General features: G+C 43.1%; 1 protein-coding gene and 1 long non-coding RNA gene across 3 annotated transcripts; both read left to right on the top strand.

Annotated features, from left to right (window-relative positions):
- The first annotated feature begins 4,401 nt into the window (after positions 1-4,401).
- Positions 4,402-14,986, top strand: LOC311070274 (uncharacterized protein). Of its 2 annotated transcripts, XM_084094057.1 has the most exons (3): positions 4,402-4,843; positions 10,091-10,190; positions 13,671-14,986. In XM_084094057.1, exons 1-3 carry the CDS (start codon positions 4,683-4,685, stop codon positions 14,196-14,198), a joined length of 789 nt encoding a protein of 262 aa, XP_083950183.1. In that variant the 5' UTR covers positions 4,402-4,682; the 3' UTR covers positions 14,199-14,986. The 2 variants fall into 2 exon arrangements, 1 of the variants encoding a protein (XP_083950183.1); XR_014603643.1 differs by lacking the exons at positions 4,402-4,843; positions 10,091-10,190 and adding an exon at positions 11,972-12,654.
- LOC311070275 lies at positions 11,458-13,403 on the top strand. Its single transcript, XR_014603644.1, has 3 exons — positions 11,458-11,607; positions 11,685-11,779; positions 12,581-13,403. It is a non-coding gene; the product is annotated as an uncharacterized lncRNA (long non-coding RNA).
- Positions 14,987-16,397: the final 1,411 nt, after the last annotated feature.

The following is a 16,397-nucleotide window of genomic DNA, read 5'->3' on the forward strand; positions in this document are numbered from 1 at the left end:
GCTCGTAATGCTAGATATAAAAGTAGACAACGTTTGTTATCAGCTATAGCGGACATTGACCGTGAGATGGATGAGACGAACGCGCGCCATCGGGCAGAAAGAACAAGATTGGTAAGAAATGAATCCATCAAAATTAACAAGAGTTATGAATAATGTTATTATCGATTACATCAACTTATTTTTTGCAACTTTTGTGTGTTTTAGATATGGGAGTACTATCGAATGCGTCGTGTTTCGCGATCGGTTTGGATGCACACTAGAACAACAGAATGGTGGGACAGCGTGGTTCCAACTTTCACCGAAGCACAGTGGTTAAAGAATTTCCGGATGTCTAAGGATACTTTTCTGTACCTCTGTCGTCGATTGCAACCCCAACTGGAGAGACATGACACAAACTACCGACATTGTGTACCCATTCAAAAAAGAATCGCCATTGCACTGTGGAAACTTGCGACCAACTCAGAGTATAGAAGCATCTCACATTTATTTGGAGTCGGAGTTGCTACTGTGTGTCACTGTGTTTACGATTTCTGCTCATCTGTTGAGAAGGTACTCATGCAAGAAGTTATCCAGTTACCAAACAGTGAAAAGTTAAAAGAAATGGCGACGTATTTTGAGTGCAGATGGGGTTTGCCTCAGTGTGTAGGTGCAATTGATGGATCACACATCCCCATTCTTGGACCAGAGGAGTACCAAGAAAGGGCTGGCATTCGATCATCCTACAGGCTGTTGTGGACGGAAGAGGTCTCTTTTGGAATGTTTTTTTAGGAGCGCCAGGGAGCCTGCATGATGCCAGAGTGCTGCGTTTGTCAGAACTGTGGGACCTAGTGGATAGGGGTTTGTTACTAACTGATGTAACCAAGAACATTTGTGGACATGATGTGGGGTACTATGTCCTTAGTGATGCAGCCTATCCTTTGAAGAGCTGGCTGATGAAACCTTTCACAGACAACGGACGACTGACACCCCAACAGCTTGTGTACAACCATAAAACAAGCAGAGCCAGGGTGGTGGTTGAGAATGCTTTTGGCAGACTAAAGGGCAGATGGAGGTGTTTGCTAAAACGAAATGACTGCAATACACACAAGGTCAAATCCCTGGTAATAGCATGTTGTGTTCTGCATAACCTCTGTGAAATGAATGGTGATGAGTTCAGAGAAGAATGGGCTACGGGTACATTCAACCAGCCTGACGGGGCACTGTCATCCACTGTAGAGGCAGAGGGTCTAGATGCACGTACAGGTCTAATGAAGCTTTTGACTACAATGTAGTAAACTAAAGTATCTCTGGTTACACACCAGAAAGTTTTTTTTTTTTTTTTTTTTGGTAAGGGAAAAAATCACCTTCAGCTGCTGTAATGCGTTTTTTTTTTAATGCTGTATACACCTGTTGTACATTGTTTTTTGCTGTGTAACACTTTTTTTTGTAAATAAAAAATGATTACTTCTGAATCATGCTTTGGTTTTAATTTATTCTGTTATCACCTTCTGTTTACAGGTGAAACTTAAAAAATTAGAATAACATGCAACATTTAATTTCAGTAATTCAACTTAAAGGTTAAACTAATATATAGACTCATTACATGCAAAGATATGAAAACCAAATTCAAAATTAGAATAAATGTGAAGTTTTCATAAGCTGTAAGCCATAGTCTTCATAATTCATAGCCAAGCCAAAAATTATAACAGGCTTGAAAATGTAATACACCTTGCATGTAATGAGTTTCACCTTTAAATTGAATTATTAAAAACTTTTGCACAATATTTCTAAATTTGAGTTTCACCTGTATATTGGCTGTCAAATATAAAATGTAATTTCATAAGTGACTTAAATGACCTACACTTTGCTTATTTTAACCTGTGCACTTTCACCGGAATGTTTTACATCTAACCAGCACTTCAAAACCTTACCGTAAGAGCTAAAATTACCATGGAGATGAAAAGGCACTTGATCTCAAAGTGACATTTTACAAACTTTATTTAACACAAGGCAAGTACTGCTTACAAAATATATATATTTTTAAAATACAATCACGTGAAAAGAAATAAATTACGAGAACGGTAATATATTGTGTAAAAACAAATACAAATGTATTTTTGAACAACTGGGCAAACTGTCCAAGAACAGACAGAAACCCGGCCCTCTGCAGGAATGCAAACAATATATAAAAATTAGAATTGTGCAAAGAAAAATAAAAAATGCAAATGTGCAATTTAAAGTGCAATCTCAGAGTTCAAGTGGCTACTTTTTGAATGACTGGGCAAACTGTCCAAGAACAGACAGAAACCCGGCCTGAAAGTCCCTCTGCTGCCGTCTGCTTTCTTCAGCTTCCGACTGCAGGAACGCCAACTCCTGCCTCCTCATCTCTCTTTCCTCAAGTAACAGCTGCATATATTTGTCACGCTGTTCTTGTCCAAGCTGCAGGGCGGTCCGGTTAGAATCTTCCATGTCCCTCAGCGCATCAAGGAAGTCACAATCTCGTTTCCTCTTCCCTAAGTGCAGAAACACATGACAATAAATACACAAGGCCACCCTGAAAACCATAAAATACCTATTTTAAGTGTTTTCACTACAAAATCTTAAATTTGAAACTTGTGTTGGGCCATCATGCTCCATATTTTTTATCATGGGCCATTTAAGTTTGCAATAAAAAAATAACACAATGACCCAAAACCATTAGGATTACAATTAGGTCAGTTTTGAATAGGGGTGTAACGAAACCCTCATGTCACGATTCGATATTAATCACGATACAATGTATTGCGATACTCCCAAGACATATGATAAAAGGTTAACAAAAAATTTACTGTTGATTCAAATGCTAACTTTGATATTACATTGTGGGTTTAAATGAATAAGCTTGGACTTGTTGCTTGTAACCCAAGGACAATGGTGACACCAGAATAAAAATATTCATGATTCTGAAGCTGAAAATACTGAATTATTTTAGACGAATATGCTTAACATTGGTAACATGTTTGGCATTATCAGGACCCACAAATATTCCCCCATTGCATTATATTATACATTAATATCAACATCATTTTAATGTAGTACTGACACTAAAACTCTGAAAACCTGAATTTTTTCTCACACTGTAATTTTTATTTTGGGTGAACTATCCACGATACGTATTGTTGCATTTTTGTATTGCAATATATTGCTGCACGCTATATTATTACACCCCTAGTTTTGAAGTATATTTTTATCAACAGACAACGTTGTTTAATACCTCGTCGTGTGTGTGTTTCGGCGGAAGACATGGGTTGAGGGCTACTGGTGATTGCAGGGGAAAACACGCTGGTCTCTGTTGCCTGCACATCGTTGGGGCCATTCATTTCATCTGTAAAAACACGTTGAAAAAAGTTAGTTTGTTTTATCACTGCAACGAGTTTAAGACGATATCATGTAGATGTGTAATCATTTACCTTCAACCGACGGGTCCTCAGATTCATGAATGGATTCCAAAAATGCAATTGCAGAGTCTTTTGTCACCGCTGCTCCAGACAATGCCGGCCTGTGTCCCAACAACGCGTCCAGGCGGTCAAACCACTTGTTAGTACGCCGATCGGATCCGCTTCTATTGTTGTGATCCTTGACTTTTTTGTAGTCTTGTTTTAATTTTTTTAACTTCTCTCTGCACTGTTTTCCAGTGTGAACAATGCCCAGCTCGTATAACCGACTCTATATTTTCAGGTATACCTTTTCATTGCGGATTGCCGTTTCCAGTTCCCGCTGGATTTCTTCTTCCGCAAATACGCTTATTAAAGCCTGGACCTCGTCGTCGGTCCAGCGGCAACTCTTTAGCGGCAACTATTTCCAGACAACTCTTTACTGCACGAAGCCAGGAAGCGCGATTTTTAAAAATGGCGGCTAAAATAAAATGCTGCATGGAGTCAACCAATCAGCATGTTCAGCGCACAAGTCCCACCCCGAAAGTTCCTGAACTCTGAAAAAGTACTACCTCGCCAGCAGGGACTTTCAGGGGGGGAAATTTTTACCCGGAACTTCATTTAGACCCTGGTTCCTGCGGTGTAAACACACCAAGTACCACCTCAAAGTTCCTAGTTCCTGGGGAAAGTTCCTGCGGTGGAAACGCGGCTATTGCCACACTGGCCCAGCTTGTGCTTGTTTTGCGCTACATCGATGACAAAAATAACGTGCAGGAAAGATTTTTTGAGTTCATCCCTCTGCAGTCAGCTACAGCTGAGTCCATTGCTACTGCACTAAAAGAGCGTCTTGCTTCTATCCTCCCTGAGGATCAGAAAAGTAAGCTCATCTGCCAGGCATATAATGGGGCCTGTGTGATGAGGGGTGCCACTGCAGGTGTACAGAGAAAAGTACAAGATGTGTATCCAAATTCCCACTATATCCACTGCTACGCTCATCAGCTCAACCTGATTATGCAGCAGGCCACGTCTCACATATCCAAGACGAGAATTTTTTTTTCTAACATTGGTGGATTTGCCAGCTTTTTTTCTAAGTCACACAAGCGGACATGTTTTCTGGATAAAGTGGTTGCCCATAGACTGCCAAGATCCAGCAATGTCAGATGGAACTTTCATAGCCGTGCCATTAATACAGTTTTTGAGCACAGAGAGGATCTCATTCACTGTTTTTAGAGCATACAAGATTCAGGTGACTTTGACCCCAATACTGTCAGAGAAGCAGGTGCCCTGGCCATGCTACTGGAGGATGATGATTTTAGGTTCTTTCTGGAACTTTATCACCACATCATGCCACATGTAGACTTCCTCTATGCCAAGCTCCAGAAGAAGAACATTGATTTGGTCCATATCAAAGTGAGCATCCAACAGTTCCAACAGGAAATACAAAAGATCAGGTAACTGTTGTCATGGGACGCTAGAAAATAGTCAAGGATTCAGATGCGAGTGAATAGGTATTTATTACAGTCAAAAAGAGGAGACAAGAGGCTCAAGTTGACAGGCAGAATTCACAGGAATCACTCAGTGTAGAAATAGCAGATAATTCTCATGCGAGCTCAGTGTAGAAATGTCAGATGATCCTCAGGCAAACTCAGACTGGAGTGGCAGATAATCCTCGGGCAAACTCGGGCAGACTTGGTAACACAGGGACTCAGTAGGCGGAATGCAGATCCACGTGGAAGAGATGATCCTTGGTGAAGCGTCGTAGAACCAACACGGAAACAGGACTGGAACAGGAGAACAAAAGCACAGATCCAGGAGAACCTCCACAACCATCTGACAAAGACAAGACGAGTGATCAAACAATAAATAGGACATCCTCATTCAGAACAGCTGGCGCTGATCGGCTCATCAGTGGATAACGAGCCAGCTGATGAGCCACGCCCATTCACTCAACACGCACACACATAGCGAGGGAGAGTCAATGAATCCATGAACCGTGACAGTACCCCCCCTCCTAGGAACGCCACCTGGCGTTCCCAGACACCCTTACCTGTCGATTGTAATCATCGATAAGGGAGTGATCCAGAATGTCCCTGGCAGGAACCCAACTTCTCTCCTCCGGACCGTAACCTTCCCAGTCCACCAAGTACTGGAATCCGCGTCCCCTCCGTCTCGAGTCCAGGATACGGTTAACCGAATAAGTAGGCTCCCCATCTACGAGTCGCGGCGGGGGGGGAACTGGGGCAGGCGGATTAAGGTGCGATCGAAAGACGGGTTTAATTTTGGAGACATGAAACGCGGGATGAATTCTCTTGTACGCTAGAGGAAGGTTGAGGCGGACTGTCACCGGACTAATAATCTTGGTGATAGTGAACGGGCCAATGAATTTGGGAGCTAACTTATTAGAGACGGAACGGAGAGGAATGTTCTTAGTAGAAAGCCACACTTTTTGACCAGCGACGTATACGGGTGGCCTTGACCGGTGGCGATCGGCCTTAGCCTTGGTGCGCGCCCCCACTTGGAGCAGAGTCTCACGGGCTCTGGTCCATGTGCGGTGACACCTCTGGACGAACGCGTGAGCGGAGGGGACCGCGACTTTGGATTCCAGACTGGGAAAAATTGGTGGCTGGTAACCTAAACTACAACTCTATCCAAATCCTGGTTGGCTCTCTCGGTCTGGCCATTGCTCTGGGGGTGAAACCCTGAGGACAGACTAACAGTCGCTCCCAGTAATCTACAAAATTCTCTCCAAAATTTGGACACAAATTGGGGTCCTCTGTCGGAAACCACGTCTATCGGGAGGCCATGTAAGCGAAAGACGTGATCTACAACGGTCACCGCTGTCTCCTTGGCTGAGGGTAATTTGGGCAAGGGAATAAAATGAGCCGCCTTCGAGAATCGGTCCACCACGGTCAAAACTACCATGTACCCTTGAGAGGGTGGGAGGGCGGTGATAAAATCTAGCGCAATGTGGGACCAGGGTCTCGAAGGGACAGGCAGCGGTTGGAGTAACCCATCTGGGGGTCGATTGGAAGTCTTACCAGTGGCACAGACAGAGCAAGTCAAAACAAAACTGTGAATGTCGCGTGCCATAAGTGGCCACCAGAATCGTTGCTTGACCATAAAACTGGTGCGATTAACTCCTGGATGACAAGCTACGTTGGAACAATGCCCCCACTGAATAACGTCTGACCGTAATCCCTCCGGCACAAATAAACGATTCGGTGGGCAACCGGGCGGAGGCGTTACCCCTTCTAAGGCCGTCTTGACCTTCGATTCGACCTCCCATGTGAGTGTGGAGACAAATAGGGTCTCGGGTAAAATGCACTCGGGAGTAGACGGGTGTTCGGAACGGTCAAAAATACGCGATAAAGAATCGGATTTCATGTTTTTGGAACCCGGGCGGTACGAGAGGGAAAAATCAAAACGTCCGAAAAAAAGTGCCCACTGAGCCTGCCTGGAGTTCAGTCTTTTGGCGGTTCTGGTATATTCCAGGTTCTTGTGATCGGTCCAGACGATAAAAGGTACCCCCGACCCTTCTAACCAATGACGCCATTCTTCCAACGCTAACTTAACAGCCAACAATTCTGTTACCAATGTCATAGTTACGTTCGGCAGGCGATAAACGACGAGACAAAAACGCGCAGGGATGCATCTTGTCGTCCGTGAGAGAACGCTCACGGTTCTTGTGATCGGTCCAGACGATAAAAGGTACCCCCGACCCTTCTAACCAATGACGCCATTCTTCCAACGCTAACTTAACAGCCAACAATTCTGTTACCAATGTCATAGTTACGTTCGGCAGGCGATAAACGACGAGACAAAAACGCGCAGGGATGCATCTTGTCGTCCGTGAGAGAACGCTGGGAAAGCACTGCTCCTACCCCCACCTCTGATGCGTCGATCTCCACCACAAACTGACGTGAAGAATCAGGAGCTATCAAGATGGGAGCTGAAACAAAGCAGCCTTTCAGTTTGGCAAACACAGCCTCAGCTGTGTCTGACCACCTGAACGCAGTTCGGGGGGAGGTCAAAGCAGTCAGCGGCGCGGCTAGCTGGCTGAAATTGCGAATGAAACGCCGGTAGAAGTTGGCGAACCCCAGAAACCTCTGTAGGGCCTTACGGGAATCTGGACTTGGCCACTCCACCACAGCCTTAACCTTCTCAGGATCCATGCGTACTCCCTCAGACGAAATTATGTACCCTAGGAAAGGAACAGACTGTGCATGAAAAGTGCATTTCTCCGCCTTGACAAAAAGCCCATTCTCTAGCAACCTCTGAAGCACTCGTCTGACGTGTTGAACGTGCTCCTGGAGAGATGAAGACAAAATCAATATGTCATCCAGGTAAACATATATGAACTGATCAACCATGTCTCTCAACACATCATTGACGAGTGCCTGGAAGACCGCTGGGGAGTTCGATAAACCGAATGGCATAACCGAATATTCAAAGTGACCCCTGGGGGTATTGAAAGCGGTCTTCCACTCATCCCCCTTCCTGATGCGAACCAAATGATATGCATTACGTAAATCCAATTTTGTGAAGATAGATGCTCCCTGCAACCTCTCGAAAGCTGAAGACATCAACGGCAAAGGATAAGTATTCTTAACCGTGATGTTGTTCAGCCCCCGGTAATCAATACAAGGTCGCAGAGAACCATCCTTCTTCCCCACAAAAAAGAATCCCGCCCCCGCTGGAGAAGAGGAAGGGCGGATGAACCCAGTAGCTAGAGAATCAGAAATATATTTCTCCATAGCCTCCCTTTCTGGAGCAGAAAGTGAATATAACTTGCCCTTAGGCGGAGACGTACCTGGCAGTAAATCTATAGCACAATCATAGGGACGATGAGGAGGAAGAGAAGCAGCCCGAGACTTACTGAACACCTCCTTCAGGTCGCGGTACTCCGGTGGCACGTTAGACAGATTCACTGACTCCTCCTGCAACACAGAACGAGAAACAGACGGAACGGCAGACGAAAGACATGAGGCATAACAGTCATCACTCCAACCAGAAACAGAGTTTTGGCCCCACTCTATCCTGGGTCCGTGCTTCACCAACCACGGGTGACCCAGGACAATAGGAGTGTGGGGTGACTGAGTGAGGTAGAGTGAAGTCCTTTCAGTGTGGTTCCCCGAGGTGATCAGTGTGATAAGTCCAGTGGAGTGAGTGATACCCGGGAGTTCTTGCCCATTGAGTGCGTTGATAGTGATAGTGTTCTCTAAAGCAATGATGGGGAGGTGAAGTCTACGTGCCAGTGAGAAGTCCATAAGGTTTCCTTCCGCTCCCGAATCCACCAGCGCTTGGCAGCTGAAGGAGTGTTCCGCCCACTGGAGTCTAACCGGGAGGAGAGTGGCGCTCGAGGGTCCGATCATGGAGAGCCCGCCCGACAGTAGCCGCCGTCCTACCGCCGGGCTTGGCCTTTTAAAGGACAGGTGTTGATGAAGAATGTCCGGAACTCTATGGAATAGTCAGAGACTGACTGTTGGTTCTGGCGAAGGTCGGCGAGTTGGCGGGCCGCCTCGCGTCCAGCGACAGCGCGGTCGAACACTCGTGTCATCTCTAGCTCGAGTGCCTGGAACGAGGAGCAGCACTCATGTTTGTTCTGCCACACCGCTGTTCCCCACTGAGCCGCGCGACCAGAAAGCAGTGTCATCACCAGGGCTACCTTCGACTCCTCAGAAGCAAATGTCACAGGTTGAAGCGAAAAATAAATTGAGCACTTGGTTAGAAATGTTTTGCAAAGATTGGGTTCGCCCGAATACCTCTCTGGTGCGGGGATGCGCGGCTCTGGTGCGAGGATGCGCGGCTCAGGTTGATGGAGAATCCCTTGGGGAACAGGCGGGGGCGGGCTCAGGTTGATGGAGGGGCTGGCGCAGTGGGAGCTCTCAGGTGTTGGATTTGAGAGGTGAGCTCGGACACCTGCGTTACCAAAGCCTGTATCGCCCGTCCCGAAGCTCCGATCTGCTCGTCCTGGCGATCCATTCGGGCGTGGTTTCCGGCGAACATTTGCTCAATTCCGGGAGCACTCGCTGAATCCATGAGTAGATGGTCAGATGGTTCTGTCATGGGACGCTAGAAAATAGTCAAGGATTCAGATGCGAGTGAATAGGTATTTATTACAGTCAAAAAGAGGAGACAAGAGGCTCAAATTGACAGGCAGAATTCACAGGAATCACTCAGTGTAGAAATAGCAGATAATTCTCATGCGAGCTCAGTGTAGAAATGTCAGATGATCCTCAGGCAATCTCAGACTGGAGTGGCAGATAATCCTCGGGCAAACTCGGGCAGACTTGGTAACGCAGGGACTCAGTAGGCGGAATGCAGATCCACGTGGAAGAGATGATCCTCGGTGAAGCGTCGTAGAACCAACACGGAAACAGGACTGGAACAGGAGAACAAAAGCACAGATCCAGGAGAACCTCCACAACCATCTGACAAAGACAAGACGAGTGATCAAACAATAAATAGGACATCCTCATTCAGAACAGCTGGCGCTGATCGGCTCATCAGTGGATAACGAGCCAGCTGATGAGCCACGCCCATTCACTCAACACGCACACACATAGCGAGGGAGAGTCAATGAATCCATGAAACGTGACAACTGTATTCCTGTAATATGATCATTATTTGATTTCTCTTTCATTATTAACTCTCTCTCTTTTGCCAATATTATAATAAATTAGCTTTGTCCTTTGCAGAAACTCTCTCCACTCCATTGGTGAACAAAGCAGTGGTTCTCAGCCAACAAAGAGACGCCGGGTGCTCAGTCCGGAAGAACGTGAAAGGATTGGAGCAGAGGTGAGTTTGTTATAGAAATCAGTCAAAATACTATTTTACAATATTGTTGTGCTGCAGAAATGTCCTGCCTGCATATCATATTCTACAGACTCAAGAAAACAATTTTAGTTTGGTATAAATCCTTACAAAAATCATCATTTTAATATTATACAACAGCATCCCAAAAATAATAAATTGGCAACATAAATATAAATGATCAAATTAGGGATGCAAGTTATCGATTAATTCATTAATCTTTAGTTGATTGACCTTATCGATCGATTAACGATTAACTGATAAGTGGCTATTTTCCTGAGAATGTAAATTTCTTACGGTATCAATAGTGTCTTTAAAATAAAAAGCAAAATATTGCTTATATACTGAATAAAAATGCATGTTATATTGATGTTTTATTGTAACAGTTGGGATACGGTACAGATAATGGCATTTATGTAGTTTAACAAAATAAATTTTGCACAGAAAATTAAAATGCATAAAAAATAATTGTGGACTGGCACCTGTTGCATGTGAAACATTAAACAACATAACATACATTTTAAATAAAAATCTATATGGGTAGGCTTAGCCTACACAATATTAAAGGGGAAATGAAGCAGTCAATCAAGTTTACATGATTTACTAGATGGATTTTCACTTTAATCAACAATTATATAAGAAACATGACAATGTAAACATATAAAAGAAAAACTTTATATATTTCGCGACCAATGAGCCGACATTGTGCAGTATTCTAACCTATGACGTCACGGGGTTGGTTGGCTCAGGAATATAATAGGAATATGTAGGAATATCCCAGTCATCAAACTGTCTACACCACGACACTTTGACCACAAACAACTAACGTTAGGTACAGTCATTATTAGCTAACAGCTGTAAGCATGAACTAACTCATGCTAACTTAGTGTTTAGCTAACTTAGTGAAGTTTATTAGTACCAGACAAAAACACAGCGTGGTAAGTGTGTGCGCCATGGTGATGCAGGATTGACTGACAGCAGATGAACTCTGACACGGTGGGCATCGCAGTACAACAGCCACGTTACAACAAACACATGCTAACTTACGAGACGTTGAAGAGAGACAGGAATATGATGGCAGACATCGCAAACATATGTTTCAATGTGCAGTTTGTTTACATATAACGTTAGACGTCGTCTTTTTGTCTGGTACTAATAATCTTCACTAAGTTAGCTAAACACTAAGTTAGCATGAGTTTTATTTATTTAATATTTATTTGACAGGGACAAATGCATAGAACATTGCTTTATAAATGTGGTGATGTAATCAGCCATCATAGGGTTAATTCCCAAATATGGTGTTCTGCGGGTATAAAAAGGGATGCGGCAGGCATCTAGACAAGCGTGCTATTCCGAGTCCGGGAGGTGACGTCATTCTGGGGCGCCGGTTTAGGTTTAGGAGGTAAGTGCTTTTGTGGCAAGTGTATGAATGTTTGGATCAGAAAGGGTAATTTGGGACTCTTAACGCTTAACTTGCAGTGTGGTGGAGGAGAACGTGGAGTGAACTCTTATCATGGCGAGCCTTTTATTAGCACGCCTTGAGTGCACTGCGCGGCATGAGTTAATTACCGCAGGTATGTGATGCATTCTTCTTATGCCTAAGCTAACGAGATGATCATCTCCTAAACCTAATGTTATGTTTTAATAGTGGTATGAGGCGTGGAGGTGTTGCAGCAGGCTTAATAGGCTTAACAGGCTTAGCCGGCTTTGCAGATTCTGGGAGCATTGAAGACGCTGTCGGCTCGTACTACCTACTAACTCTTATTTGTGTGTGACGCTGAACGACTTCGGACGGATTGTGTTTCACCCCCTAGTCGCTGTGTTCGCCCGCCTTTCCGTCTCTTATTCGAACTACAGTTTCTGTGAACTTGTATGCGAATTCTAATTCAACAGTGCGACGGTCTCCATCCGGCCAAGGACGACGTCAGAGCTGATCAAAATTCGCGCCGAGTGTACAGCCTGCCAAGATACATCTAAATTGGGGCTGTCACAGTGTTTCTCGACGGGTGGACTGAGGACGGGGGAGGGGTAATCTTACAGCGACGAAGGTTTATGTGTGTCACCCTTATATTTGTATATTATTAGGAATGTTTGGTTTTCTTTTGTATTTTTGTTTTGTTTGTGTTGAATTGATTTTCTGTTTGTGAGTAATATGTTTGTCAAGACAAAGGGGAATGACCCATTAACGCCCGCTATCTTGCTGATCGCGGTCCACGAGCACGAGCTGGTTGGCTGGTATTGCTACTGAGAAAGACAGGCCTTTACGGCCGGGTGTGATTATATGCTTCATTGATAGAGCTTTATGTGGAAAGAGTTTTATGTGGAAAGTGTATGTGTTTATTGTTATATTGATTGTTCTTGTCTTTTCCCTTCAGAATCTGGGGTACCCATGGTTCCTGAAGTCCTCTGGGTGTGGTGGTGGTTTGACTGACAGTCTGCAGTGTTCACAGTGGGTGGAGTGTTGTGAGAGAGCACGAGTGGTTGCTGTGTTGATCTAATAGTCAGGACAAATCCCCCAGGTTCTGAAGTGGTAGGAGTGCGTGTGTGAGTGCGTGTGTGTGCGTGTGATTGTTGATTTATCTGACTCTACTGAAGATCAAGTTGTATTTTATTAAATGGTGTTTTCTTGAATAAACTGTTTTGTACTATCATCGTTGTCTGCTATCTGACTCAGCCACTACGTATCTGCGTGCTTTGTGTACCTGAACAAGTTCCCGGACTATTTCCGGGTGGCGTAGTCGGATTTAACCTAAAATTGCAAACTGCCACATAAAGAATACAAAGTAGATGCCATGCATACAGGTTTATAGCCATGACTAATTTGCAACCCCTGTCCCTGGTTAGGCTTGTAAAATTAAAACAGAAATGACAGAGTATTGAATTAAAAATGTATAACCATTAAAATACATGTAATAAATACATCCCATATATGAAAATAAGATATGGGCTTAAATAGATGTAGAAATCAATATAAAACTAGTCTAGACACATTTAACAATACAAAAACACAAAAATGTGCATATGTCTGTGCATGCTAACAACTTTGTTTGTATGCATTGTTGTATCCTGTACAGTCAGTGTTCACACAGTTGTTTAAAATGTGTATTAAAAACCTTGAGTTCTGTCAATGTTTTAATTTCTGATGGCAAAGTGTTTAGTTCATGCTTACAGCTGTTAGCTAATAATGACGTTAGTTGTTTGCGGTCAAAACACAGTTTGATGTCGGGATCTGCTGAACAGAAAGGAAGATATTTAGAAGAACGTCAGTAACCAGACAGTTTTAGATACCATTGACTTCCATGTCAATGGTATCTAAAACTGTCTGGTTACTGACGTTCTTCTAAATATCTTCCTTTCTGTTCAGCAGAAGAAATTAATTCATACAGGTTTGAAAAAAACATGAGGGTGAGTATATGATGATAGGCTACTACCTTACATTTATATATTGTTTAATTATCTCTATAGGTCTGTGACACAATCCTGGGACACACTAGGGAGCGTTTCTCCTTCACAGACCACCTTGTCTGTGCCACCTTGTTGCAGGGGGACAGGTTTGACGAGTACAAGGATACCTTTCCTGACGATGCATTGAGCAGCACCATCATAGCGTACCCGATGCTCAATGGAAGCAAGCTCAAGACAGAGCTCAGTCTTATCTACAGCAAGCAAGAGTTCAGTGCCTGCCGTGGTGCTGTGGACCTATTCCAGCTGTTTATAGAGAATAATCTCGAAGAAGTCTTTTCCGAAACTGTGACTCTCCTAAAAGTTATCATAACCACACCCATGACCACGGCTGAAGCTGAGAGGTGCTTTTCAACCTTGAAAAGAATTAAAACCTTTCTCAGAAACACCATGACCCAGGAGAGGCTGAATGCACTGGCATTGCTGTCCATGGAAAAGAGACTTGTCACAGAGATGACTGACTTTAATCAGAGAGTAATTGAGAAATTTGCTGGCCAGAAAGAGAGAAGAGCTAAATTTATGTTCAAGTAGGAAAGATGCTTTTTGGTACTGATTTGTTGATCTGAAATGTATATAAAGAAGAGCATTGTTTTATGTTCAAGTAGGAAACATGCTTTTTGTTGCTGCTTTGTTGGTCTGAAATGTACAGACCCTTTCGTCGGAGATAACGTGAATTCACTTAAGAGACCTATAGACCCTTTCCAAAAAATTAGAATATCATGAAAAAGTTAATTATTTCAAGAATTCAACTTAAAATGTGAAACTAATATATTATATAGGCTCATTGCTTGCAAAGTGAGATATTTAAAGCCTTTATTTGTTATAATTTTGATGATTATGGCTTACAGCTTATGAAACCCACAAAATCTAAATGTCAGAAAATTAGAATATTACATGAAATCACACAGTAGTTACACAGTAATCCCATGGTCATTGAACCAGGTTTTGGTTATTTTGGCAGTGTGGGCAGGTGAAAATCCTGCTGGAAAATCATCTTCATCTTCATAAAGCATATTCATAAAGCTTTTCTGCTGAAGGAAGCATGAAGTGCTCTAATGTCCTGGAAGTCCAGAGTCAATGCAGCCGTCTACCAGGACATTTAGAGCACTTCATGCTTCCTTCAGCAGAAAAGCTTTATGAAGATGCTTTATGAAGATGAAGATGATTTTCAGCAGGATTTTCACCTGCCCACACTGCCAAAATAACCAAAACCTGGTTCAATGACCATGGGATTACTGTGTAACTACTACAGTGTGATTTCATGTAATATTCTAATTTTCAAAAATTTTGATTTCGTGGGTTCCATAAGCTGTAAGCCATAATCATCAAAATTATAACAAATCAAGGCTTAAAATATATCACTTTGCAAGCAATGAGCCTTTTTTATAAAATTAGTTTCACATTTTAAGTTGAATTCCTAAAATAATTTAACTTTTCCATGATATTCTAATTTTTGGAAAGGGTCTGTATATAAAGGAGAGCAACATTATGTTCAAGTAGGAAACATGCTTTTTGTTACTACTTTGTTGGTCTGAAATGTAAATAAAAAGAGATCAAAATAGCTTTTTTGTTTCTGCTTTGTATTTTGCCCATGCCCCCCCCCCCCCCCCCCCCTATAAAAAATGCGCCCCCCAAAAAATAATTATCACCAGCCGCCACTGCTTCAGAATAACTGATTACAGAAACATTGCTGGAGTTCATGTGGTAGATTAACAGATATATGACAAATACTAAAGCGAGTACAAATACTAAGCGAGTTAAAAGGTGAGTGGCGCAATATTGTGGGAGACACGCACATGTTTGTTTGGCGTGGCATTGCTGCGAATGTGAAGAGCTGCTGCACGCTGAGGGTATCGCTTACCTGGGGGGTATTCCAGAAAGCAGGTTATGTGACATACCCGGGTAAGTTTAAGGGTAAGTTAGTGGATAACCTCAACTTTCGGTTCCAAAAACGGAGGTAACTTTCTGGGTATGTATGTAACCATAGGAACTTACTCTCTGAAGATAACCTGCTCGGTAGCAGGTTATGTTCCAGGGTTAGTTTGTTTCAGAAGGTTACTGAGCATGGCGTGCCCTTTTGATGACGATCCTGTGGACGTGGAGGCACAAATTATACGAGGTTTTTTTCGCCGGGAGAGAGTTATAAGACCGCGAATTGATGTATTTTCATTTCCTAATGATTATTTGAAAGAGCGTTATCGATTTTCAAAAGATTCGTTAATTTATTTAACACATCTCTTGAGACCACATATTGCAAATGTCACAAACCGCGGGTCTGCGCTTAGAACAGAGAACATTCTGTGCATATCACTTCGGTTTTTCACGTCAGGGCATTTTTTGTACAATGTGGGCGATGCAGAGCATGTGGGAAAGGCAACTGTGTGTAGAGCCGTTCGCACAGTATGTCTGGCACTTAAACGATTCTTACACACGTTTGTACAGTTCCCTGGCCATAAACCTCTGCGTGTTATTAAAGAGGAATTCCACAGAGTGGCAGGTTTGTCCTTTGTAGTAAAATCTATGACGCATATTAAATATGTAGTCATACTATTTATATCTATACATGTATTCATCCTGCACACACACACACATACACACACACTTTAAACTTCCATAATATGACTTTCTATTTCAGGATTTCCAAATGTAATTGGGTGCATTGATGGCACACACATTCCTATTAAAGCTCCTTCAGTAAATGAGGGAGAATATGTTAATAGGAAATCTATT

The sequence above is a fragment of the Abramis brama genome, assembly GCF_963993115.1.
Source record: "Abramis brama genome assembly, chromosome: 19".
NCBI classification, from domain to species: domain Eukaryota; kingdom Metazoa; phylum Chordata; class Actinopteri; order Cypriniformes; family Leuciscidae; genus Abramis; species Abramis brama.

Coding starts and splice junctions, on each gene's coding strand:
- LOC311070274 (XM_084094057.1), top strand. CDS start 4,683: ATGCTACTGGAGGATGATGATTTTAGGTTCTTTCTGGAACTTTATCAC. Junction 4,844..10,090: donor CAGGAAATACAAAAGATCAG/GTAACTGTTGTC, acceptor TGTCCTTTGCAG/AAACTCTCTCCACTCCATTG. Junction 10,191..13,670: donor GTGAAAGGATTGGAGCAGAG/GTGAGTTTGTTA, acceptor TTATCTCTATAG/GTCTGTGACACAATCCTGGG.